General features: G+C 45.6%; 1 protein-coding gene across 6 annotated transcripts in view; it reads left to right on the top strand.

The window, feature by feature from the left end:
• Positions 1-25,645, top strand: part of cacna1sa (calcium channel, voltage-dependent, L type, alpha 1S subunit, a) — a 722,633-nt gene that overhangs the window by 40,123 nt on the left and 656,865 nt on the right. For 5 of the 6 annotated variants that reach the window (XR_010977454.1, XM_068056913.1, XM_068056914.1 and 2 more), the window contains exon 2: positions 18,371-18,476. The exons of the other annotated variant lie outside the window; for it this stretch is intronic. Coding sequence is in view for 4 of the 5 variants with exons in the window: in XM_068056913.1 (XP_067913014.1) it covers positions 18,371-18,476 (106 nt within the window). In the remaining variant the exon portion in view is untranslated. The remainder of the gene's footprint in view (positions 1-18,370; positions 18,477-25,645) is intronic. 6 annotated transcript variants of the gene reach the window in all.

Here is a 25,645-nt window from a genome sequence, read left to right on the forward strand (position 1 = left end):
ATAACATGACTTCTACTTCTCTCTTGCCGATGGCTGTGTTCCATTTTTCCTGCTGCCATTATGTTATATCTAGTGTGTGCTGTACCTGCCCTGTGAGTGTCAGATAGAACAGTGTAGAAGAAGGTTTGGTCTATGCCTAACCTATGCGGTGATTAATTGGGACAGTCTAGAGGGAGCTTTACTCTGTAGCTATCCCATTTTGCAGTTGCCCTTTGAGAGATTGATAAGGAGAGTGTCGAGAGAATGTTACTATGTATCAAAACCATTTTGCAGCAGCCCCTGGAAGTATCTGATTTGACATTGTAAAGGGAGCTTTACCCTGCATCCAGATGTGCTGTATCTTCCCTGTGAGTATTGATTGGTATCGTATACAGTGCCTTAATTTGTATCTAACTCATGCTGTATCTGTGCAGAGGGTCTGTTCAGAAATTATATGTTATATTCCAGAAAATCAGGTGGTGAAGGATAGAACTGGAGCCAATCTTTAAACACTTTTATAAGCATTTATTTATGGAGATACGCATTATAAACCTACAATCATAGTTTCAGTCTGTTCCTATTTATAGAAACACAAGTGAATCCCCAGTTAATGCATACCACCTGCATACAATTAAATACAATTAATATAACATACAATGAACAGGTTCCCTTCTCTCTCTTTAAGTAAAATAATTAGAGTTTATACGTACAACTAACATTTCAAAACAAATTAAATCAAAAACCTCCATATTCTGTATGAAGTATTACATTGTGAGACACCCTTTCTCTAGGACCCCTAACAATTTCTTCATACATGCACTTCTTTTTGTAAAACAATCAGACAGTTGATGACTTGCATCCACCCATTTAATTTTGGAGATTTCCTTTCTCTCCAGCTTTTGTTTCAAGTCAGCATGGTCAATCTATGACATTTTTGCACCCAAACCTTTCGTAGCGTGTTCGTTATCCCACAAGGAATGATTATCTACATGACATTTGATGGGTATACTATCTTCAGTACGTTGCTTGTATTGGATCTCACTTCAAATATTTGACAAATAGAATTCCATATCCAATGCCTCCACAAGGGCCAGTGTTTCAGCAGCCAAAGTACTTTTAACAACCATTTTTATTTTCTTAGCTTCCCAAGCTGAAGTACAACATTTCTCATTTTCACCCATCAGAAGTATTATGAAATCAGCTGCACTCGAACATCTATTATGAATATCAGCATGTGAAGCATCATTAAAAATTACTATTTTCATGTTCATTGGGTCACCTAAGGATGGAAACTTTATGCATTTATCCAGATTTAACTTTCTTAATGTTTTATTTGCCCTTAAAACATTTTCCACCGTAGGGTGTTTCATCATAGTACTTAACTCCAACACATTAAAAATAGCATCTTGTCTAGTTTGAGTGCACAACCAGTTCAACTGACCAATCACTCTTCGCAATTGCTCTGTCTCTTCTTCAGATATAATCTTTCTGTGACCACCTAGTATGATTAATTGGGATGGGAGAAACACTCTCCAAATAGGATTGTTCATTTAAAGTTATTTCTGATCTACTCTGCTTAATATTTAAACAATATATTTTTAATTCTTTCTTGGGATGTGGGCATTGCCAACAAATCCAGCATTTATTGCCCATCCCTAATTGTCCTTGAGAAGGTGGTGGTGAGCCGCCGCCTTGAACTGCTGCAGCTGTTAGGGAGGGAGTTCCAGACTTGAAGGGGAACTTGCAGGCAGTGGTGTTGCCAGGTGGCCTGCTGACCTTGTTCTTCTAGGTGGTAGAGGTTGCGGGTTTGGAAGATGCTATTGAAGGAGGCTTGAGCGAGTTGGTGTAATGCATCTTGTAGATGGTACACACTGTTGCCACTGTGCGTCGGCGGTAGAGGAAGTAAATGTTTAAGGGGTGCAGATCAGATGGGCTGCTTTATCTTGAATGGTGTCGAGCCTCTTGAGTGTTGTTAGAGCTGTACTCATCCAAGCAAATGGAGGGTGTTCTATCATGCGTTTCTGGTCAATGGTAACCCCCAGGATGTTGATGATGGGGGATTCAGCGATGGTAATGCCCTTGAAAGTCAAGGGGAGATGGTTAGATTCTCTCTTGTTGCAGATGGTCATTGCCTGTGTTATGACCAGGTGAGAAAGTGGTCTAGGGGTCCCTGTCAGCCTTCACCTGGTCTTACTGTAACAGGATTTAATTTTTAACACACTGTATTTTTAGCTCCTCCATGGTGTGAACCCTTGTTCACCGCTTTCCAATTATAAGGCAAAGAAACCAGCACAAACAAGCTTTCATAGGTTTAAAGAAAAAAAGTTGAAATTTTATTGAACTTAAACTTAAACTCTAATTCGGTTAACGCCTACGGATACACAACGCGCCACGCTAGCATGCATATGCGATACACACATGCAGATAGGGGCAGAAAAGAGCAGAAGAAAAAATAAAGTGGAAAAGTTTGAGGCAGTATCTGAAGAGTTTTGTTACAGTTCTTCGAGCTCACTGTAGTCCTTGAATGTAGGTAGATCTTGCTTTTCGTTGGGGCCCAGTATTCTTCTTAAACCTTGTTCACTGTAGGAGACTTTTCTGTCTTGGGGTTCATATGTCTTTAGTGGGTTTCTGGAGTTCCGTGAGAAAGAGATTGGAGCTGACAGGCAGGAGGTCTTCTTCAGTCCAGAAGCAAACAGCTTTCTCTGCAGGCTCTCAGTTCAAAGCTGCACAACTCAGAAAAAAACCTAGACTGCAAGCAGGTTAGTCATGTGTCCAACCGGTCCGACCACGTCTGTTTCTGGATTGTATTGGAGCAGGGGACAGCTCCTTTGTTCCCAAACACTGTCTGTTAATATGCAAAAATGTCTTTCTAGCCAGGGGCCTGGCAACCCCAGGCCTTCTCTTCTTCCCAGCACCAATTTGAAATTTAATGTCCATGTGGCGAAATTAATGTGATCATTCTTGGCAGGTGGGGGCCTGCATGACACCTGCTGCTTATGGGGCATGAATGTTACTTGCCACTTATCAGTCCAAGCCTGAATATTGTCCAGGTCTTGCTGCATTTGAGCACAGACTGCTTCAGTATCTGAGGAATTGCGAATGGTGCTGAACATTGTGCAATCATCAGCGAACATACCCGCTTCTTACCTTACGATGGGGGGACAGTCTTTGATGAAGCAGCTGAAGATGGCTGGGCCTCAGTCACTACCCTGAGGAACTCCTGCAGTGTTGTCCTGTTGCTGAGATGATTGACCTCCAAGAGCCAGAACCATCTTCCTTTGTGCTTGGCATGACTCCAACCAGTGGAGAGTTTTCCCTCTGATTCCCATTGACTTCAATTTTGCTAAGGTTCCTTGATGCCACACTCGGTCAAATGCTGCCTTGATGTCAAGGGCAATCCCTTTCACCTCACCTCTGAAATTCAACTCTTTTATGCATGTTTGGACCAAGGCTGTAATGAGGTCAGGAGCTGAGTGCTCTGGCAGAAGCCAAACTGCGCATAGGTGAGTAGGTTGTTGCTGAGTAAGTTCCGCTTGATAGCACTGTTAAGGACACCTTCCATTACTTAGCTAATGATCGTGTTTAGACTGATGGGGCGGTAAATGGCTGGATTGGATTTGTCCTGCTTTTTATGTACAGGGCATACCTGGGCAATTTTCCACATTGCTGGGGAGATGCCAGTGTTGTAGCTGTACTGGAACAGCTTGGCTAGGGGCACAGCTAGTTCTGGAGTACAAGTCAGGGCCCAAAGCTTTTGCTGTATTCAGTGTCTTCAGCCATTTCTTGTTATCACATGGAGTGAATCGTATTTTCTGAAGACTGGCATCTATGCTGGTGTGGACCTCAGGAGGAGGCCGAGATGGATCATCTATTTGGCACTCTGGCTGAAGATAGTTGCAAATGTTTCAGTGTTGTCTTTTGTACTGGCGTTCTGTGCTCCCCCTTCATTAGGATGGGAATGTTTTTGGAGCCGCCTCTCCAGTTAGTTATTTAATTATCCACCACTATTCACGACTGGACTGCAGAGCTTTGATCTGATCCGTTGGTTGTGGGATTGCTTAGCTCTGTCTATAGCATGCTCCTGCTGTTTAACATGCATGTAGTTCTATGTTGTGGCTTCAACAGGTTGGCAAATCATTTTTAGGTATGCCTGGTGCTGTTCCTTAAAAGCTCCGCAAGCCTGACTCCCAATTTTAAATTCCACTGTAATCTGAGTAACACATTTCTCAAATTCCGTGATACCACTCCATGAGAAATCATCAACATGCATCATGAAGTTGCCTGAAAGTTTTCCTTTATGATACAAATAAAACATTGAGGGATTTGCTTTTAGTTGAACACAACCTATTTTCAGCAAAACAGATATCACTGAGAAATAGCATACCCTGAAAGCATCATTCAGGCTAATAATGCAGTTGTTTAGTATTCATAGTTTTACTTCAGCATTTTCTTGCCTCTTTGGGCAATTTCAGAAGCACTTCTCTCTGAAAACTATCACCCTGCAGAAATGCAGCTTTTATGTTGATTAAATTGCACTGCATGAATATGTGGCCATCAGAGCTAAAAATATTTTTAAAGCTTTCTTTTCCAGCTGTGGAGAGTCCATTAACATCTGTGTCGCCCAGTCACTCTTCAAAACCTCTAGCAACTCAGAATCACCAAATCATTGCAGCACAGAAGGAGACCATTCAGCCCCTCATGTCTGCACCGGCTTTCTGAATGAGCAATTCACCTAATGCCATTCCCCTGCCTTCTCCTCATTACCCTGCACATTCTTCTTTTTCAGATAGCATTGTAATTCCCTTTTGAAAGCCACAATTGAATCTGCCTCCACCACATTCTCAGGCTGTGCATTCCAGATCCTAACCACTCACTGCGTGAAAAGATTCTTCCTCATGTCGCTTTTGCTTCTTTTGCCAATCACTTTAAATCTGTGCCCTCTCGTTCTCGATCCGTTCACGAGTGGGATCAGTTTCTCCCTATCTACTGTGTCCAGGATACCTCGATCAAATCTCCTCTCAGCCTTCTCTTCAAGGAAAACAGTCCCAACTTCTCCAATCTATCTTCATAGCTGAAGTCCCACATTCTTAGAACCATTCTCATGAATCTTTTATGTACTCTCTGTAATGCAACTAACCATAGAAAAATGACAGCACAGAAGGAGGCCATTCAGCCCATCGTGTCCGTGCTGGCTGAAAAAACTTGCCGCCCAATCTAATCCCACCTTCCAGCACCTGGTCTATAGCCTTACCGGTTACAGCATTTCAGGTACATGTCCAGGTACCTTTTAGAAGAAGTGAGGGTTTCTGCCTCCACCACCATTCCTGGCAGTGAATTCCAGACACCCACCACCCCCTGGATGAAAAAGTTTTTCCTCATGTCCCCTCTAATCCTTCTACCAATCACTTTAAATCTGTGCCCCCTGGTAATTGACCTCTCCGCTAGGGGAAACAGGTCCTTCCTGTCTACTCTATCTAGGCCCCTCATAATTTTGCACACCTCAATTAAGTCACCCCTCAGCCTCCTCTGTTCTAAGGAAAACAACCGTAGCCTATCCAATCTTTCCTCATAGCTGCAACTTTCAAACCCTAGCAACATACATGTAAATGTCCTCTGTACTCTCTCCAGAGCAATTATGTCCTTCCTGTAATGTGGTGACCAGAACTACACTCAATACTCCTGCTGTGGCCTAACCAGCGTTTTATACAGTTCCAGCATTACATCCCTGCTTTTGAATTCTATACTTTTTAAAAAATTCATTCTTGGGATGTGGGTGTCGCTGGCCAGGCCAACATTTATTGCCCATCCCTAATTGCCCTTGAGAAGGTGGTGGTGAGCTGCCTTCTTGAACCACTGTAGTCCATTTGGGGTAGGTATACCTACAGTGCTGTTAGGAAGGGAGTTCCAGGATTTAGACCTGGCGAGAGTGAAGGAACGGCAATATAGTTCCAAGTCAGAATGGTGTGTGACTTGGAGGGGAACTTGCCCACTTCTGACCTTGTGATTGAAGGAAGGTCATTGATGAAGATGGTTGGACCTAGGACACTACCCTGAGGAACTCCTGCAGTGATGTCCTGAAGCTCAGATGATTGACCTCCAACAACCACAACCATCTTCCTTTGCGCTTGGTATGACTCCAGCCAACGGAGGGTTTTCCCCCGAATCACATTGACCTCAGTTTTGCTAGGGCTCCTTGATGCCATACTCGGTCAAATGCTGCCTTGGTGTCAAGGGCAGTCACTCTCACCTCACCTCTTGAGTTCAGCTCTTTTGTCCATGTTTGAACCAAGGCTGTAATGAGTTCAGGAGAGCAGAGAGGCCCTGGTGGAACCCAAACTGAGCGTCACTGAGCAGGGTATTGCTAAGCAAGTTTCGCTTGATAGCACTGTTGATGACACCTTCCATCACATTACTGATGATTGAAAGTAGGCTGATGGGGCAGTAATTAGCCGGATTGGACTTGTCCTGCTTTTTGTGTACAGGACATACCTGGGCAATTTTCCACATTGCAGGGTAGATGCCAGTGTTGTAGCTGTACTGGAACAGCTTGGCTAGGGGCGCGGCAAGTTCTGGAGCACAGGTCTTCAGTACTATTGCCGGAATATTGTCAGGGCCCATAGCCTTTGCAGTATCCAGTGCCTTCAGTCATTTCTTGATATCACGCAGAGTGAATCGAATTGGCTGAAGTCTGGCATCTGTGATGCTGGGGACTTCAGGAGGAGGCTGAGATGGATCATCAACTCAGCACTTCTGGCTGAAGATTGTTGCAAATGCTTCAGCCTTATCTTTCGCACTGATGTGCTGGGTTCCCCTATCATTGAGGATGGGAATATTTGTGGAGCCACCTCCTCCAGTTAGTTGTTTAATTGTTCACCACCATTCACGGCTGGATGTGGCAGAACTGCAGAGCTTAGATCTAAGCCGTTGGTTATGGGATTGCTTAGCTCTGTCTATTGCATGCTGCTTCCGCAGTTTGGCACGCAGATAGTCCTGGGTTGTAGCTTCACCAGGTTGACACCTCATTTTGAGGTATGCCTGGTGCTGCTCCTGGCATGCCCTCCTGCACTCTTCAATGAACCAGGGTTGGTCTCCTGGCTTGATGGTAATGGTAGAGTGGGGGATATGCCGGGCCATGAGATTACAGATTGTGGTTGAGTACAATTCTGCTGCTGCTGATGGCCCACAGCGCCTCATGGATGCCCAGTTTTGCATTGCTAGATCTGTTCGAAATCTATCCCATTTAGCACAGTGGTAGTGCCACACAACACGATGGAGGGTATCCTCAATGTGAAGGCGGGTCTTCGTCTCCACAAGTACTGTGCGGTGGTCACTCCTACCAGTACAGTCATGGACAGATGCATCTGTGGCAGGCAGATTGGTGAGGACGAGGTCAAGTATGTTTTCCCCTCTTGTTGGTCCCCTCACCACCTGCCGCAGACCCAGTCTAGTAGATATGTCCTTTAGTACTCGGCCAGCTCGGTCAGTTGTGGTGCTACCGAGCCACTCTTGGTGATGGACATTGAAGTCCCCCACCCAGAGTACATTTTGTGCCCTTGCCACCCGCAGTGCTTCCTCCAAGTGCTGTTCAACATGGAGGAGTACTGACTCATCAGCTGAGGGAGGGCAGTAGGTGGTAATCAGTAGGAGGTTTCTTTGTCCATGTTTGATCTGATGCCATGAGACTTCATGGGGTCCAGAGTCGATGTTGAGGACTCCCAGGGCAACTCCCTCCCTACTGTATACCACTGTGCCACCACCTCTGGTGGGTCTCTCCTGCTGGTGGGACAGGACATACCCGGGGATGGTGATGTTAGTGTCTGGGCCATTGTCTGTCAGGTATGATTCCGTGAGTATGACTATGTCAGGCTGTTGCTTGACTAGTCTGTGGGACAGTTCTCCCAATTTTGTCACAAGCCCCCAGATGTTAGTAAGGAGGACTTTGCAGGGTCGACAGGGCTGGGTTTGCCGAGGTTGATGCCATCATTTTCATTCCTTTTTATTGACTTTGTAGCGGTTAGATACAACTGAGTAGCTTGCTAGGCCATTTCAGAGGACATGCATGAGTTAACCACATTGCTGTGGGTCTGGAGTCACTTGTAGGCCAGACCAGGTGAGGACAGCAGATTTCCTTCCGTAAAGGACCAGATGGGTTTTTACAACAATCGACAATGGTTTCATGGCCATCATTAGACTAGCTATTTAATTCCCAATTTATTAATTGAATTCAAATTCCACCTTGTGATGTGGTGGGATTTGAACCCATGGCCCCAGAGCAATACCCTGGGTCTCTGGGTTACTAGCGGCACAGTGGCACAGTGGTTAGCACCGCAGCCTCACAGCTCCAGCGACCCGGGTTGAATTCTGGATACTGCCTGTGCGGAGTTTGCAAGTTCTCCCTGTGACCGCATGGGTTTTCGCCGGGTGCTCCGGTTTCCTCCCACAGCCAAAGACTTGCAGATTGATAGGTAAATTGGCCATTGTAAATTGCCCCTAGTGTAGGGAGGTGATAGGGAATATGGGATTACTGCAGGGTTAGTATAAATGGGTGGTTGTTGGTCGGCACAGACTCGGTGGGCCGAAGGGCCTGTTTCAGTGCTGTATCTCTAAATAAAAAAATAAATAGTCCAGTGACAATACCACTACGCCACCACCCCCTCCCCCTCCCCCTCAGCCAATAAAGGAAAGCATTCCATATGCCTTCTTCACCACTCTATCTACTTGTCATGCCACCTTCAGGGAGCTGTGGACATGCACTCCAAGGTCTCTCACTTCTACCCCTCTCAATATCCTCCCGTTTATTGTGTATTCACTTTATTTGCCCCTTCCCAAATGCATTACCTCACACTTCTCTGGATTGAATTCCATTTGCCATTTTTCAGCCCACTCAACCAAACTATTAGTCTACAGCTATCCTCTTCATAATTAACTACACGGCCAATTTTTGTGTCATCAGCAAATTTCCCAATCATGCCTCCCACATTTAAGTCCAAAGCATTAATATATACCACAAACAACAAGGGACCCAACACTGAGCCCTGTGGAACGCCACTGGAAACAGCTTTCCATTCGCAAAAACATCCGTTGACTGCTACCCTTTGTTTCCTGTCAATGAACCAATTTTGGATCCAACCTGCCACATTCCCCTGTATCCCATGGGCTTTCATTTTAGTGACCAGTCTGCCTTGTGGGACTTTGTCAGATGTCTTACCAAAATCCATGTAGACTATAGCCACTGCACTACTCTGATCAATCCTCCTTGTTACTTCCTCAAAAAACTCAACCAAGTTAGTGAGACATGACCTTCCCTTAACAAATCCATGCTGACTATCCCTGATTGATCCATGCCATCCTCTTCATAATTAACTACACGGCCAATTTTTGTGTCATTTTCTAAGTGGCAGTTTATCCTGTCTCAGAATTGATTCTAATAATTTACCCAACCCTGAGGTCAGACTGACTGGCCTATAATTATTTAGCTTATCCCTCGCACCTCTTTTAAACAATGGTACAACGTTCGCAGACCTCCAATCGTCTGGTACCTCTCCTGTATCTAGTGAGGATTTAAATATGATCCTCAGTGCATCTGCTATTTCCTCCTTGGCTTCCTTTAACAACCTGGGATGCAATCCATCTGGCCTTGGTGGTTTATCCACTTGAGGGTTTAAACTAAATTGGCAGGGGGATGGACACCAGCATATAGAAGTCGAAAAGAGGAATAAGGTGCATAAAGTGAGAGTGTTGGACAGTACTAGAGAAGGAAGTAGTACTGTATTAGATAGGAGCAGATGAAGAAGGACTATGAATACAATGCCAGGTTTAGAATGCACAAAGTGTGGTGAATAAGGTTGGTGAGCAACAAGCACAAATAGCCAGTTGCAGTAATGGAAACTTGGCTTAAAAATGGTGAGGACTGGACATTTAATATAAAAGAATATAAAGTGTTCCGAAAAGTGTTTGGGGCGGCACAGTGGTTAGCACCGCAGCCTCACAGCTCCAGTGACCCGGGTTCGGTTCTGGGTACTGCCTGTGTGGAGTTTGCAAGTTCTCCCTGTGTCTGTGTGGGTTTCCACCAGGCGCTCTGGTTTCCTCCCACAGTCAAAGACCTGCAGATTGATAGGTAAATTGGCCATTGTAAATTGCCCCTCGTTTAGGTAGGTGGTAGGAGAATGGTGGGGATGTGGTAGAGAATATGGGATTAATGTAGGATTCGTATAAATGGGTGGTTGTTGGTCAGCACAGACTCGGTGGGCCGAAGGGCCTGTTTCAGTGCTGTATCTCTAAATAAATAAAAGAGAGAAGAAGAAAGGGAACTGGGGTGGCAGTACTGATTCGGGAGGACATTGTAGTGTTGGAAGGCCTTGACTGGGCCAGGTTAGAGTTGAGAAGCAAGAAAGATATGATCACTCTACTGTAGGTATTCCATAGGCCTCCAAATAGTGAGAGTGAGAGATAGAGGAGCAAATCTGCAGGAAAATCACAGAGATGTGCAAGAACTATCTTCTTCTTTGGCCTCCTTGTCTCAAGAGACAATGGGTAAGCGCCTGGAGGTGGTCAGTGGTTTGTGAAGCAGCAAGAACGATAGAGTGGTGATATTGGGAGACTTTAATTACCCAAATATCAATTAGGAGTTCTATGATTTTAACCCAGTGACAGTAAAGGACCAGCAATCTTGTTCCAAGTCAGGATGGTGTGTGGCTTGGAGGGAAACTTGCAGGTGGTGGTGTTCCCATGCATCTGCTGTCCTTGTTCTTCTAGCTCAGGGTTGTCCAACCTTTTCGGGTGGAGGGCTGCATTCTGATTTTTGCCCGGTCCGGGGGCTGGTGAGCAAATTTTGAAAGATAAAGGCATTAAAAATTTATCTTCCTAATAAAAACAACAAATGTGCATTTTTCTGAAGATGCTTTAAATGAGAAGACTCATTTATTGACTTACTTTCTCATCACGATATTGAAAACGGATTTAGTGACATACCTGGAATTGTTTTTGCTTGTATAAGTAGTCAATCTCTGCCTGCACACTTGATGTAGTGATGCAGAGCATTCTGGATAGATGTTCACCTTTCAGGAAAGACCTTGATCTCTCTTCCCCCTCTCCCCGCGCTGTGTGTGTGTCTTGTTCTCTCTTCTCCCCCCTCCCTTCTAGGACTTGGGGACACAGATTGAAAGTTCTATGTAAAAGATATAGGGAGAATAGGAGGAAGCACTTTTTTTACGCAGCAGGTGGTAATGACCTGGAACTCGCTGCCCACAAGGGTGGTGGAAGTGAAGACGATCAGTGACTTCAAGAGGAAGTTGGATGGCCATCTGAGAGAAAAAGACCTGCAGGGCTACAGGGATCGAGCCAGGGAGTGGGACTGACTGCATAGCTCTATGGAGAGCCAGCATTGTCTTGATGGGCGGAATGGTCTCCTTCTGTGCCATAAATAAATGATTCTATAACTCTCTCCCCCCTTCTCTCCCTCCTCTGTCTCTGTCTGTCCCCCTCTCTGTCTGTCTCTCTGTCTCCCTTTCCCCCCTCTCTCTGTCCCTATGTCCCCCCTTTCTGTGTCTCTCCCCCTATCCCTGTCCACCTCCTGTGTCTCCAGTGTTCCCCGCTTAGTCTTCATGGTTCCCTGCTTAGTGTTCTCTGCTCCCCGCTCAATGTTCCCCTCTCTTGCTCTCCCCCCTCCTCTCTCTTTCTCTGTGTCCCTCTTTTTTTCTCTCTCTCTCTCTCTCTCTCTCTCTCCCTCTCTGTCTGTCAGTTCCCCCCTCTTTTTCTCTGTCCCCCCTTCTCTCTGTTCACCATCTCTCTGTCTCTCCCCACCTCTCTCCCCCTCTCTCCCTTTCTCACACAGTTGCAGAGAGCAGAATTCTCAGCAGATGGTTGGTCAGTGCTTTTAAAAAAGATCGCTGTCGGTTTCACAGCTGCTGACACCAGGAACAGCCGTTTCCTAACAGACTCCAGGTTTTCCGACAGGCATTTTTAACAAAAAGTCAGAACCCACTGGAAAACCCCGAGTCTGTTGGGAAACGGCTGTTCCCAACATCAGCAGCTGTCAGCTGTGAAACTGACAGTGCAATAGTTTAAAAGCCGGTCTGACGATGGGAAATTTTTCATCTCCAGTCATGGATCCCTGGTGAGGATGAGGAATGGCTGGGTACAGTTTACATCCGTGGGCCGGATGGGAACCTTTGGTAGGCCGGATCCTGACCTGCGGGCTGTATGTTGGACAACCCTGTTCTAGGTGATAGAGATCGTGGGTTTTTAAGAGGCTGTCGAAGGAGCCTTGGCAAGTCACTACTGCCACTGTACGCCAGTGGTGGAGGAAATGAATATTTAAGGTGGTGGATGGGGTGCCGATAAAGGGAGCTGTTTTGTCCTGGATGGCGTTGAGCTTCTTGAGTGTTGTTGGAGCTGCACTCATCCAGGCAAGTGGAGTGTATCCATCACACTCCTGACATGTGCCTTATAGATGGTGAATATGCTTTCGGAGTCAGGAGGTGAGTTAAATGCTGCAGAGTTACCAGCCTCTGACCTGCTCTTGCAGTGACAGTATTTACATGGCTGGTCTGGTTAAGTGTTTAGTCAATGGTAACCCCCTGGATGTTGATGATAGGGAATTCAGCAATGACATTGCCGTTGAATATCAAGGGGAAATGGTTCAATTCTATATTGCAGGAAATGGTCATTGCCTGGCACTTGTGTGGCAAGAATGTTACTTGCCACTAACTAGCCTCATATACTCTTCGTCAACCTGCATCTTTTAGCAGGATTTTTAACCTTTTACAAGTAGGGTGAGTAAATTATCTATGTAACTTTAAGATAATTTTCTCTTTGATTTTTTGTCACTTGATGCCATTAATACTTATTGAACAATCACATGAGAAACATCAGGTTATGTTAAGGGTTTACAATGTTGTCCTGACTGGGTAAACTGTAGAACCACTGACTTTCCAAAAATAATTGCCTTATGGAATGTATATGAGATGATTTTCTAGAACAGTATGTTGAGGAATCAACTAGAGAATGGGGTATTTTAGATCTAGTATTGTGCAATGAGAAAGGACTAGTTAATAATCTCGTTGTAAAGGATCCTGTAGGGAAGAGTGACCATAATATGATAACATTCTACATTAAGTTTGAAAGTGATGTAGTTCAATCCGAAACTAGGGTCTTAAATCTGAACAAAGGAAACAACAAAGGTATGAGGGGCAAATTGGCTGTGGTAGATTGTGAAACTACATTAAAATGTACAAGGATAGACAGGTAATGGCTAGCATTTAAAGAATTAATAGATGGTTGACAACAAATTTACTTTCCTTTGAGGCACAAAATCCCAGCAGGAAAGCTGATCCAACCATGGCTAACAAGAGAAGTTAAAGATTGTATTAGATCAAACGAAGGGGCTTATAAAGTTGCCAAGAAAAGTAGCAAGCCTGAGGATTGGGAGCATTTTTGAATTCAGCAAAGGAGGACCAAGAAACTGATAAAGAAAGAGAAAATAGAATATAAAACGAAACTAGCGAGAAACATAAAAATGGACTGTAAAAGCTAACTATAGGTATGTAAGAAGGAAAAGATTAGCAAAGACCCACAACAAGCAGACACAGGAGAATTTATAATGGGGAATAAGGAAATGGCAGAGAAACTAAACAAATACTTTCAGTCTTCACGGTGGAAGATACAAAAAGACCACCCAGGAATGATAGAGAACCAAGGGACTAGCAGGAATGAGGAACTGGAAGAAATTAGTATTTATAAAAAAAGTAGTACTGGAGAATTAATGGGACTGAAAGTTGATAAATCCCCTGATGATCTACATCCCAGAGTGTTGAAAGAGGTGGCTGTAGAGATAGTGGATGCATTGGTGATTATCTTCCAAAATTCTATAGATTCTGGAATGGTTCCTGCAGATTGGAAGGTAGCAAATGTAACCATGCTATTTCAGAAAGGAGGGAGAGACAAAACGGGAAATACAGACCTGTTAGCCTGACATCAGTAGTAAGGAAAATGCTGGAATCTATTTTAAAGGATGTGATAACTGGTAGGATTGGGCAGAGTCAACATGGATTTATGAAAGGGAAATCATGTTTGACAAACCTGTTGGAGTTTTTTGAGGTTGTAACTAGCAGAATAGATAAGGGGGAACCAGTTGATGTGGTGTATTTGGATTTTCAGAAGGCTTTCGATAAGGTCCAACATAGGAGGTTAGTGTGCAAAATTTGAACACATGGGATTGGGGGTAATATACTGGCATGGATTGAGAATTGGTTAATGGACGAAAACAGAGTGTAGGAATAAATGGGTTACTGTCAGGTTGGCATGCTGTGACTAGTGGCGTACTGCGTAGATCGGTGCTTGGGCCTCAGCTATTCACAATCTTTATCAATGATTTAGATGTGCGGACCAAATGTAATATTTCCAAGTTTGCAGATGACAAAACTAGGTGGGAATGTGAGTTGTGAGGAGGATGCAAGGAGGCTTCAAGGGGATTTAGACAGGCTAAGTGAGTCGGCAAGAACATGGCAGATGGAATATAATGTGAAAAAATGTGAAGTGATCCACTTTGGTAGGAAAAACAGAAATGTAGAGAATTTCTTAAATGGTGAGAGATTGGGAAGTGTTGATGACCAAAGGGACCTGGATGTCCTTGTTCATAATGTCACTGAAAGCTAACATGCAGGTGCAGCAAGCAATCAGTCAAGTGGTGTGTTGGCCTTTATTGCAAAAGGATTTGAGTACAGGAGTAAAGAAGTCTTGCTGCAATTGTATAGAGCCTTGGTGAGACCGCACCTGGAGTATTGTGTACAGTTTTGGTCTCCTTACCGAAGGAAGGAAATACTTGTCATAGAGGGAGTGCAATGAAGGTTCACCAGACTAATTCCTGGGATGGCGGGATTGTCTTATGAGGAGAGATTCAGGAGACTGGGCCCATATTCTCTAGAGTTTAGAAGAATGAGAGGTGATCTCATTGAAGCATACACAATTCTGAGAGGACTTGACAAGGTTGATACAGGAAGGATGGTTTCCCTTGCTGGGGGGTCTAGAATCAGGGAACACAGTCTCAGAATAAGAGGTAGGCCATTTAAGACTGAGATGAGGGGAAATTTCTTCACCCAGAGGGTGGTGCATCTTTGGAATTCTCTGCCCCAGAGGATTGTGGCATCTCAGTCATTTCAGTATATTCAAGACAGAGATCAATAGATTTTTGGATATTAAATATATCCAGGGATATGGGGATAGTGTGGGAAAATGGCATTGAGGTAGAAGATCAGCCATGATCTAGTTGAATGCTCGAGGGGTTGAATGGCCTACTCCTGTCCCTATTTCCTATGTGCCTATTATGCTCCATGTCAAGTTTTATTTGTGCCCTTCATGGAAGGTTTACTCAACCGCATGGGTATCTCACTAAAGACTATATCATAACTGATAAAATGGCTGACTCGAGCTAATTTACATTAAATTACAACTCTCTTTAGTGATCTCAATGTGATGGCATCACCAAACCTAAACAAGTATTCTTTTATATTCCTTACCTTGTGTCAATCATCACTACTTAGTGAATCAAAATAACATTGTAATCAATCTACCCTACATACTGTTAACGTACATGTACCATCTAATACTGCGCAGTTAAATGAGCCGGTGACTGACACATTTATCACAGTATTAAAGCTCCTTGTGATCAGTATAATCTGTACAGACTCATCACTATCATCATCCTCTTCCTCATGAGTCATTTCGCGGACGCGATCCTCGTCACATAATTCGTCACATAATGATACTTTAAGTTACACCTGTAAGCTTTCTTGGGGCATTCCTGGGATTCATTCACCCATTATTACTCATCCAGTGTCATCTTCTGCTGATATAATTGGATTTGCTATACATGCTGTTGTCACCATTCTGCCTGTTTTAACCCTTCCATCGATGCCTGCATCCAGTGTCTGGACCATTTTGAAATCTGACAATCAGTGAGTCCTCTATTCTTTATGTCACTGTGGAATATCCCATTTATTCCATGAAAGCTGAAGGAAATGACTGTGTTCCCAGGATTTTATTTAAGGCAGTAAACATCTGATCCAACAGGGTCTCCCTCTTTGAGAACTGAACACCAGTTAGAACCAGTTGCCTGTCCATATGAGATAACTTTGCACAATCCAGCAATTTAAACACTAGTACTAATTGAATTTTGTCAGTGTTTCATACAATCTGTTAAAATCCATGATAGATTCTTCCATGGAATCACACCTGTTTTTTGAAATCCGTCAAATTTTGACCAGGCCTCATAGACATTTAAGCAGATCATCTTTCTTGTAGATTTCATCCAAGATCTCGAATAGAGGACCCAAACCTTCATCACTACAAAACTCACAAAATATTTTACTTCTGATTTTACTTCTTGTAGGAAGTGACAAAGCTAAGGTCATACCTTGTTTCCTCTTCGGAAGGAATGTAACCTGTGTCCACATATTATAGGTGAAATTTCTCTTTTTATTGAATAGTCCTCACTTTTAACTCTTGTCCTGACAAGACCATGAGCAATGTGGTAACAGGATACTTGGTGTAGTAATTCAGGAAAACTTTATCAAGCAATAAGTTACACTTTACAAAATTGAGGTGATGGCTTTACAGCTCTCACGGTTGCACTTTCCGATCGAGTTTTGGTCGCGGACAACATGAAGACTCTCTCAATTCTTCTGTGCTCTGCCACGTGCTGGAGTTTTTCTTTCGAATCTGTGCAATGAGACATTGTGGACCTGGCTTTTAACCCTTGGCCATGAGGCCGCCTTGTGCTTGTCCTGATGTTTGGTTCTGAACCTGTGATGTCACTTGCTGGCTGACTGTAATTGGGACTTAGGTGATAGGATACCCGCCAGTAATTATGGAAAAAAAACGATGAAGAGCTCTATTCAGTTTTTTTTTTATGCTGACAATATAGAATTTGTACAAAAACTGATCCTTTGTTCACTTTAAGCTGTTGAATGAAGTCTACAATGCCTTTTCGCTGACATTAGTACTACAGTGGTGAGTCATAGAAAATGATTCTTTAAACATGTTTAAACATTCTTTCAACATTTTCATTATTAAAGCCACATAATTAAGACAGATGCAATTTAATACATATAAAACTCATATAACTCAATCAAGATTTTAGGATTAATTGTGATTGATCACTTTTAATACATTAGTGCGAAATATAAAATATCTATTAATTAACGTGTTAGTATCGGATTAAAGGATAACGTAAAGCTAATTCTAACCACCCCAAAACAACCTACAATATCCTTCTTCCACTGGTCATACGGTTCAGACTCCGGGAATATCAGAGGATAATCATACCCCGACAATTTACATTTAATTTCAGCCATTTCCCATAATGGCTACTCAGATTATAGTTTTCTGTCTGAAAAATATTTTCTTACTTTCCAACCTTCACCTTCATGCAGCCATCCTCAGTTACCTATAGTCCAGAAATCCAGGTGGTGGAGCTAATCTTTCTCCACTTTTATAAGCATTTATTTATAGAGTTACACATTGCAAACATACACCTCCTAACCCCAACAACTGCAGTTTCAGACTGCTCCTTTATCAGGGCAGAAGTGAATCTCCAGTTAATGCCTATCACGTGCTCATAATTAAACAAAATTAATATAGAATTAACATTGTAGCGGGAGTTTTATTGTATATCTAATCTGTACTGTACCTGTCCTGGGAGTGTTTGATGGGACAGTGTAGCGGGAGTTTTATTGTGTATCTAATCTGTTTTTTTTTCTTTTATAAGCAAAAACTCAAATTGTGCTGTACCTGTCCTGGGAGTGTTTGATGGGACAGTGCAGAGGGAGATTTACTGTATCTAATCTGTACTGTACCTGCCCTGGGAGTGTTTGATGGGGACAGTGTAGAGGGAGCTTTACTCTGTATCTAACCCCGTGCTGTACCTGTCCTGGGAGTGTTTGATGGGACAGTGTAGAGGGAGATTTACTGTATCTAATCTGTACTGTACCTGCCCTGGGAGTGTTTGATGGGACAGTGTAGAGGGAGCTTTACTCTGTATCTAACCCCGTGCTGTACCTGCCCTGGGAGTGTTTGATGGGACAGTGTAGAGGGAGATTTACTCTGTATCTAATCTGTACTGTACCTGTCCTGGGAGTGTTTGATGGGACAGTGTAGAGGGAGATTTACTCTGTATCTAATCTGTACTGTACCTGTCCTGGGAGTGTTTGATGGGACAGTGTAGTGGGAGTTTTATTGTGTATCTAACCTGTACGGTACCTGTCCTGGGAGTGTTTGATGGGACAGTGTAGAGGGAGCTTTACTCTGTATCTAATCTGTACTGTACCTGCCCTGGGAGTGTTTGGGACTCTGGGTGTTAGTTTTGTGAGTGAGATTTCCTTGACGACATTGACAGACCCTTTGAAATTATCATCCTGATCACCATCTTTGCCAACTGTGTGGCCCTCGCTGTGTTCCTGCCTCTTCCGGAAGATGACACCAATTCCTTGAATTTCAAGTTGGTAAGTAGGCTGGTTGTTGGTAGTGTGTTCTGAGAAGCATGACTGATAAGGCTGCAGTTCATAGCCTGCTCCAGACTATTTACAGTTTCTCAACCAACCACCCTGAGTCACAAAGCGAACCTGTGCAAAGTCGAGGGAAACCGAAGACTAGGGGAGTCCGAGAGGGTCCTTCCACTTCCACCCTCAACCCCTGTTCTATCTGTTCTATTCCAGATAGCCAGTTGTTTAAGGATAGAGCAGGAGCCAATCTTTACCTGCTTCTACATTTGCTTGCACAGAGTTATACATTACAAGCATACACCTCCTAACCCCAACAGCCATAGTTTTAATCTGTGTCTATTTATACCTCTTTTGAACCTAATGATAACTGAAAAGGAGAGACTAGTTCCCCTATTGAAGGGACACCACTGTAATTTACTGTAACAAAAACTTTAAAGAAGACAACTGTTCAAATTAAAATAACATTCCTCGGGGTGATGATGCACTCCAGTCCCCCTGGTGCCCACCGGTCGCGGAAGGCCTCAAGTGTACTGTTGGACCCCACGTGTGCCAGGGACACCCGGGTGTGGACGTAGCCACGGAAGAGAGGCAGACAATCGTATTGAACAACCCCCTCGAGTGCCGACTGCTTGGACCTGTTGACGGCCATCTGGGCCAGGCCCAGAGGCAGTCCCATGAGGAGGTCCTCCAATCTGCCCACTCCCCTCCGCACCGGGTGGTCAAAGATCAGGAGCATGGGACTGAAGCTCAGATGGGAATGCTACACAAGCCTGGGCCACCTCGACACCAAGTGCAGTCAGGTCCAAGTACAACATTTTTAAGATTCTCAATGGCTTTGGCCACGAGCTGGACACTACCCAAGGACACACATCATGCAGATCCTCCACCATTCAGAACACCCCGGACTCTGGTCACCTTGGCAGCCAGCGTTTTCATCCATCAGACACACGAACCTGTTCTGTTGCAGGTATGGGTTCCTGAGCAGCAGCTCCTGGAGGAACAGCTGCCACTCTGACTGGGGGCAGAGCTCCAGCTGGAGGTGACCATATTCCAGACCCTTCTCAGTTCCTGATAAAACACAGGCAGCTCCCGCAAGGAGGCACAGAAACTCTCAAGCTTTATAAACAGGAGCTGTGTGTCGTAGCTGAGGTTGTGCAGCTGGCGGAAGAAATATGTCGCCAGGGCACACCACCTGGGAGGCGGCTCGACGTATATGTATCTCTGCAGGGTTTGAGGGCAGTAAGTTGCCTCCTGGGTGTGAAGGCACACCAGCGCCTGACCGCCCTCCCTAAGTGGGAGACTCAGCACTGCGGCAGAGTCGCCCCAGAAGAAGCCGACTGGTTTCTTTTGTATCTTGGTGACAAACTCCGGGAGAGGGATCAAAGTGACCAACCGGTACCACAGCATCGCGGCCACCAGTTGGTTTATGATCAGCACTCGACACCTGTAGGACAATACTTGGAGCAGTCCTGTCCACCGTCCTAGGTGAATGGTGACCCTGGCCTACAGCTCTTGCCAATTCGCCAGCCAGGCGTCCTCAGCAGGGCTAAGATAGGCGCCCAGGTAGAGGAGGTGGGTTGTGCTCCAGGCAAAAGGCCTGAGCTCCTCCGGCAGGGAATCCAGCTGCCACTGACTCAACAGGAGTCCAGAACATTTCTCCCAGTTGATCCTGGCGGAGGACGCCGCGGAGGACACTGGCATATCCTCCGCAGGTCGACGGCTCCATGACCATGAGGAGCACATCAACAGTATAAGCCAAAAGGATGACTTCCATGCTCAGCCCACACGGAGTCAGTCCCATCAACCTCCTCTCCAAGAGGCACAAGAAAGGCTCTATGCAGATGGCATATAACTGGTCAGATATGGGCACCCCTGACCCACTCCTCTCCCGAAGTGAAGGGGTACCGTCAAGGACCTGTTAACCTTAATCAGACACTCTGTGGCAGCATACAGATGAAAGGTCACAGACCTGAAACGTTAATTCTGTTTCTCTGTTCGTAAATGCTGCCAGATCTGAGTATTTCCAGCACTTTCTGTTTATATTTCAGACTTCCAAACGGTGTCTGATACAGTGCCGCACAACAGACTTGTGAGCAAACTTATAGCTCATGGAATAAAAGGGACAGTAGCAACATGGATACATAATTGACTGAGTGACAGGGAACAGAGAGTAGTGGTTACTGGATGTTTTTAGAGCTGGGGGAAGGTTTGTAGTGGAGTTCCCCAGGAGTTAGTGTTGGGATCCTTGCTCTTCCTGATGACACTAAACTTGGAAGCATTGTGAACTGTGAGCAGCATGATGTAGAACTTCAAAAGGACATAGACAAGCTGGTGGAATGGGCAGACAGGTGGCAGATGAAGTTCAATGCGAAGAAATGTGAACAAACATACGAACATACGAATTAGGAGCAGGAGTAGGCCACTCGACCCCTCAAGCCTGCTCCACCATTCAATAAGTTCATGGCCGCACTGATTACTCCACATTTCCACCTACCCCCAATAACCTTCCACCCCCTTGTTTATCAAGAATCTATCTACCTCTGCCTTGAAAATATTCAAAGACTCTGCTTCCACCGCCTTTTGAGGAAGAGAATTCCAAAGACTCACGACCCTCTGAGAGAAAAAATTTCTCCTTATCTCTGTCTTAAATGGGCGGCCCCTTATTTTTAAACAGTGACCCCTAGTTCTAGATTCTCCCACAAGAGGAAACATCCTTTCCACATCCACCCTGTCAAAACCCCTCAGAATCTTATATGTTTCAATCAAGTCGCCTCTTACTCTTCTAAATTCCAGCGGATACAAGCCTAGTCTGTCCAACCTTTCCTCATAAGACAGCCCGCCCATTCCAGGTATTAGTCTAGTAAACCTTCTCTGAACTGCTTCCAACGCATTTACATTCTTGCTTAAATAAGGAGACCAATACTGTACACAGTAATCCAGATGTGGTCTCACCAATGCCCTGTATAACTGAAGCATAGCCTCCATACTTTTGTATTCAATTGCCCTCGCGATAGACAATAACATTCTATTAGCTTTCCTAATTACGTGCTGTACCTGCATACTAACATACATTTTGCGATTCATGCACTAGGACACCCAGATCCCTCTGCATCTCAGAGCTCTGCAATCTCTCACCATTTAGATAATATGCCTCTTTTTTATTCTTCCTACTAAAGTGGAGTGAAGTGATTGATTTTGGTAGGAAGAACATGGAGAGACAATATAATATAAAGCGTACAATTCTAAAGTGGGTGCAGGAGCATAGGGACCTGGGTGTATATGTGCATAAGTCATTGAAGGTGGCAGGACAGGTTGAGAGGGTTGTTTATAAAGCATACAGTATCCTGGGTTTTATTAATAGGTGCATAGAGTACAAGAGCAAGGAGGTTATGTTGAACATGTATAAGATACTAGTTGGAGTATTGTATCCAGTTCTGAGCACCGCACTTTAGGAAAGTTGTGAGGGCATTGGAGAGAGTACAGAAAAGATTCATGAGAATGTTTCAGGGGATGAGGAATTTCAGTTATGAAGGTAGATTGGAGAAGTTAGGACGGTTTTCCTTGGAGAAGAGAAGGCTGAGAGGTGATTTGATAGAGGTATTCAAAATCATGAGAGGTCTGGACAGAGTAGATAGAGAGAAACTGTTCCCACTTGTGAAAGGATCGAGAACGAGAGGGCACAGATTTCAAGTGACTGGCAAAAGAAGCAAAAGTGTCGTGAGGAAAATTTTTTTCATGCAGCGAGTGTTTAGGATCTGGAATGCTAACCCCAGCAACCGCAGTTTCAGACTGTTCCTTTATCGGGACAGAAGTGAATCCCCAGTTAATGCCTACCACGTGCACATAATTAAACACAATTAACAGAGAATTAACATTGTAGCAGGAGTTTTATTGTGTATCTATCCTGGGAGTGTTTGATAGGACAGTGTAGAGGGAGCTTTACTTTGTATCTAACCCCATACTGTACCTGCCCTGGGAGTGTTTGAGACACTGGGTGTTAGTTTTGTGAGTGAGATTTCCTTGACGACATTGCCTGAGAGTGTGGTGGAGGCAGGTTCAATTGAGGCTTTCAAAAGGGAATTAGACTGTTATGTGAAAAGGAAGAATGTGCAGGGTTATGGGGAGAAGTCAGGGGAATGGCATTAGGTGATTTGCACACTCGGAAAGCGGGTGCGGACATGATGGTCCGAATGGCCCCCTTCTGCACTGTGAAACTATGTGATTCTGTGGTCAAGGGCACCAGTCAGCTCCTCCAGGCTGAGGGGTGCACCGAGTCACTCGGCGCCCTCCGGGCTGTCCTTCAGCAGGTCCTCCCACAAAACTCTGTGAGCATCCTCGCTGGACGGATCCGGAGAAAAGCGAGCGTCATAGTCGGCCTAGGCCTGGGCACCGATGCCCTCCGGATCCGCGACCAGGGATCTGTCATTGGCCAGCAGCCAGGGTCTGCTTATGGACCCCTGTCTGTTCTTTGAGTAGATGAAGGTGAGTTGCAGTCCCAGTCCTGGAGGAACTGAATCTGCGACCTCACGACGTGCCTCAAGACACAACGAGTTGCAGATCCTTCAGCGCCCCCGTTCTCTTTGTAAACTTTCCACAGGGCCAGGTCTTCAACAGCTTGACCGAGACAGGATTCCAGGTCGAGCACTTCTTGGTCCATCCTCTCGACCCTGGCCTTCTACCTCCTGGTCGACCCCCTCACGTACTCCTGACAGAAGCTGCAGTATGAGTCTTGCCCACGACCCACCGTAGCCTCAAGGAGGGTAGGCCCCACTGCTTCCTTCTCCAGACAGCCCAAAATCAATGGAACTATTCCTGGAATCGCTCGTCCCCCAGCCAGACGGTGAGACGGAGCAGGCGGCCTGGCACAGCCTCTCTGACCCCCAAGATTTCCAGATAGCCACTCCGCCTGAATTGGAGTCAGGTGGCTCATATGGACTCCTCCTTGCCACTCCAGGAGCCTCATGGCTTTGTCTCTTGGAACTGTGTGGGTTTCCTGCAGGAAGCACACTGCTTACTTCCCTTCCTTAAGGAGCGAGAAGTTGAGAAATCTCTGGTGAGCCTCTCTGCTGCCATCGATGTTGAGGCTCGCTGTTATTGTCTTCATGGCAAGAGCCAAATGCCACCAACACCCTCCTGTGGGGAGGGAGTGGAGTCACTCATGATCCTCCACTCCCTCAGCAGCCCTGTGAGGAACGTCTTGAACTAGTGGCGCGAGGGTCAGTCCATATTGTTACTCATGTTTGTGGCCTTCGCAGCAGAGTGGATGGACCTGGCGAGCAGTGCCAGCTCCGAACATCGGTCGAGTGCAAGTTGGAACTTTTCATGGCAACCCAGTTTGTCAGCCATGAATTCCCAGAGTTCCTCGGAGGGGATGAGGGGGGACTTGGCAGCGGTGATGAGGGCATCTGCTGCCTCGCTGGCAATTGGCTGCAAATCATCCCCGGTGCCACCCACCGAGTCACTGTCCTTCTCCGGGTCATCACTGTCAGTAACTGAGTCACTGTCCTTCTCCGGGTCATCACTGTCAGTAACTGAGTCACTGTCCTTCTCCGGGTCATCACTGTCAGTAACTGAGTCACTGTCTTTCTCCGGGTCATCACTGGCAGTAACTGAGTCACTGTCCTTCTCCGGGTCACCACTGTCAGTAACTGAGTCACGGTCATTCTCCAGTTACTGTCAGTAACTGAGCCACTGTTCTTCTCCGGGTCATCACTGTCAGTAACTGAGTCACTGTCTTTCTCCGGGTCATCACTGTCAGTAACTGAGTGACTGTCCTTCTCCGGGTCACCACTGTCAGTAACTGAGTCACTGTCCTTCTCCGGGTCATCACTGTCAGTAACAGAGTCACTGTCCTTCTGCGGGTCATCACTGTCAGTAACTGAGCCACTGTCCTTCTGCGGGTCATCACTGTCAGTAACTGAGCCACTGTCCTTCTCCGGGTCATCACTGTCAGTAACTGAGCCACTGTCCTTCTGCGGGTCATCACTGTCAGTAACTGAGTCACTGTCCTTCTCCGGGTCATCACTGTCAGTAACTGAGTCACTGTCCTTCTCCGGGTCATCACTGTCAGTAACTGAGCCACTGTCCTTCTCCGGGTCATCACTGTCACTAACTGAGCCACTGTCCTGCTCCGGGTCATCACTGTCAGTAACTGAGTCACTGTCCTTCTCCGGGTCATCACTGTCAGTAACTGAGCCACTGTCCTTCTCCGGGTCATCACTGTCAGTAACTGAGCCACTGTCCTTCTCCGGGTCATCACTGTCAGTAACTGAGCCACTGTCCTTCTCCGGGTCATCACTGTCAGTAACTGAGTCACTGTCCTTCTCCTGTTACTGTCAGTAACTGAGTCACTGTCCTTCTCCGGGTCATCACTGTCAGTAACTGAGTCACTGTCCTTCTCCGGGTCATCACTGTCAGTAACTGAGCCACTGTCCTTCTCCGGGTCATCACTGTCAGTAACTGAGTCACTGTCCCTCTCCAGTTACTGTCAGTAACTGAGTCACTGTCCTTCTCTGGGTCATCACTGTCAGTAACTGAGTCACTGTCCTTCTCCGGGTCATCACTGTCAGTAACTGAGTCACTGTCCTTCTCCGGGTCATCACTGTCAGTAACTGAGTCAGTGTCCTTCTCCGGGTCATCACTGTCAGTAACTGAGTCACTGTCCTTCTCCTGTTACTGTCAGTAACTGAGTCACTGTCCTTCTCTGGGTCATCACTGTCAGTAACAGAGTCACTGTCCTTCTCCGGGTCATCACTGTCAGTAACTGAGTCACTGTCCTTCTCCGGGTCATCACTGTCAGTAACTGAGTCACTGTCCTTCTCCGGGTCATCACTGTCAGTAACTGAGTCACTGTCCTTCTCCGGGTCATCACTGTCAGTAACTGAGTCACTGTCCTTCTCCGGGTCATCACTGTCAGTAACTGAGCCACTGTCCTTCTCCGGGTCATCACTGTCAGTAACTGAGCCACTGTCCTTCTCCGGGTCATCACTGTCAGTAACTGAGCCACTGTCCTTCTCCGGGTCACCACTGTCAGTAACTGAGTCACTGTCCCACTCCAGTTACTGTCAGTGTCTGAGCCACTGTCCTTCTGCGGGTCGTCACTGTCAGTAACTGAGTCACTGTCCCTCTCCGGGTCATCACTGTCAGTAACTGAGCCACTGTCCTTCTCC

This window comes from Heterodontus francisci, chromosome 25, assembly GCF_036365525.1.
Source record: "Heterodontus francisci isolate sHetFra1 chromosome 25, sHetFra1.hap1, whole genome shotgun sequence".
NCBI lineage: Eukaryota > Metazoa > Chordata > Chondrichthyes > Heterodontiformes > Heterodontidae > Heterodontus > Heterodontus francisci.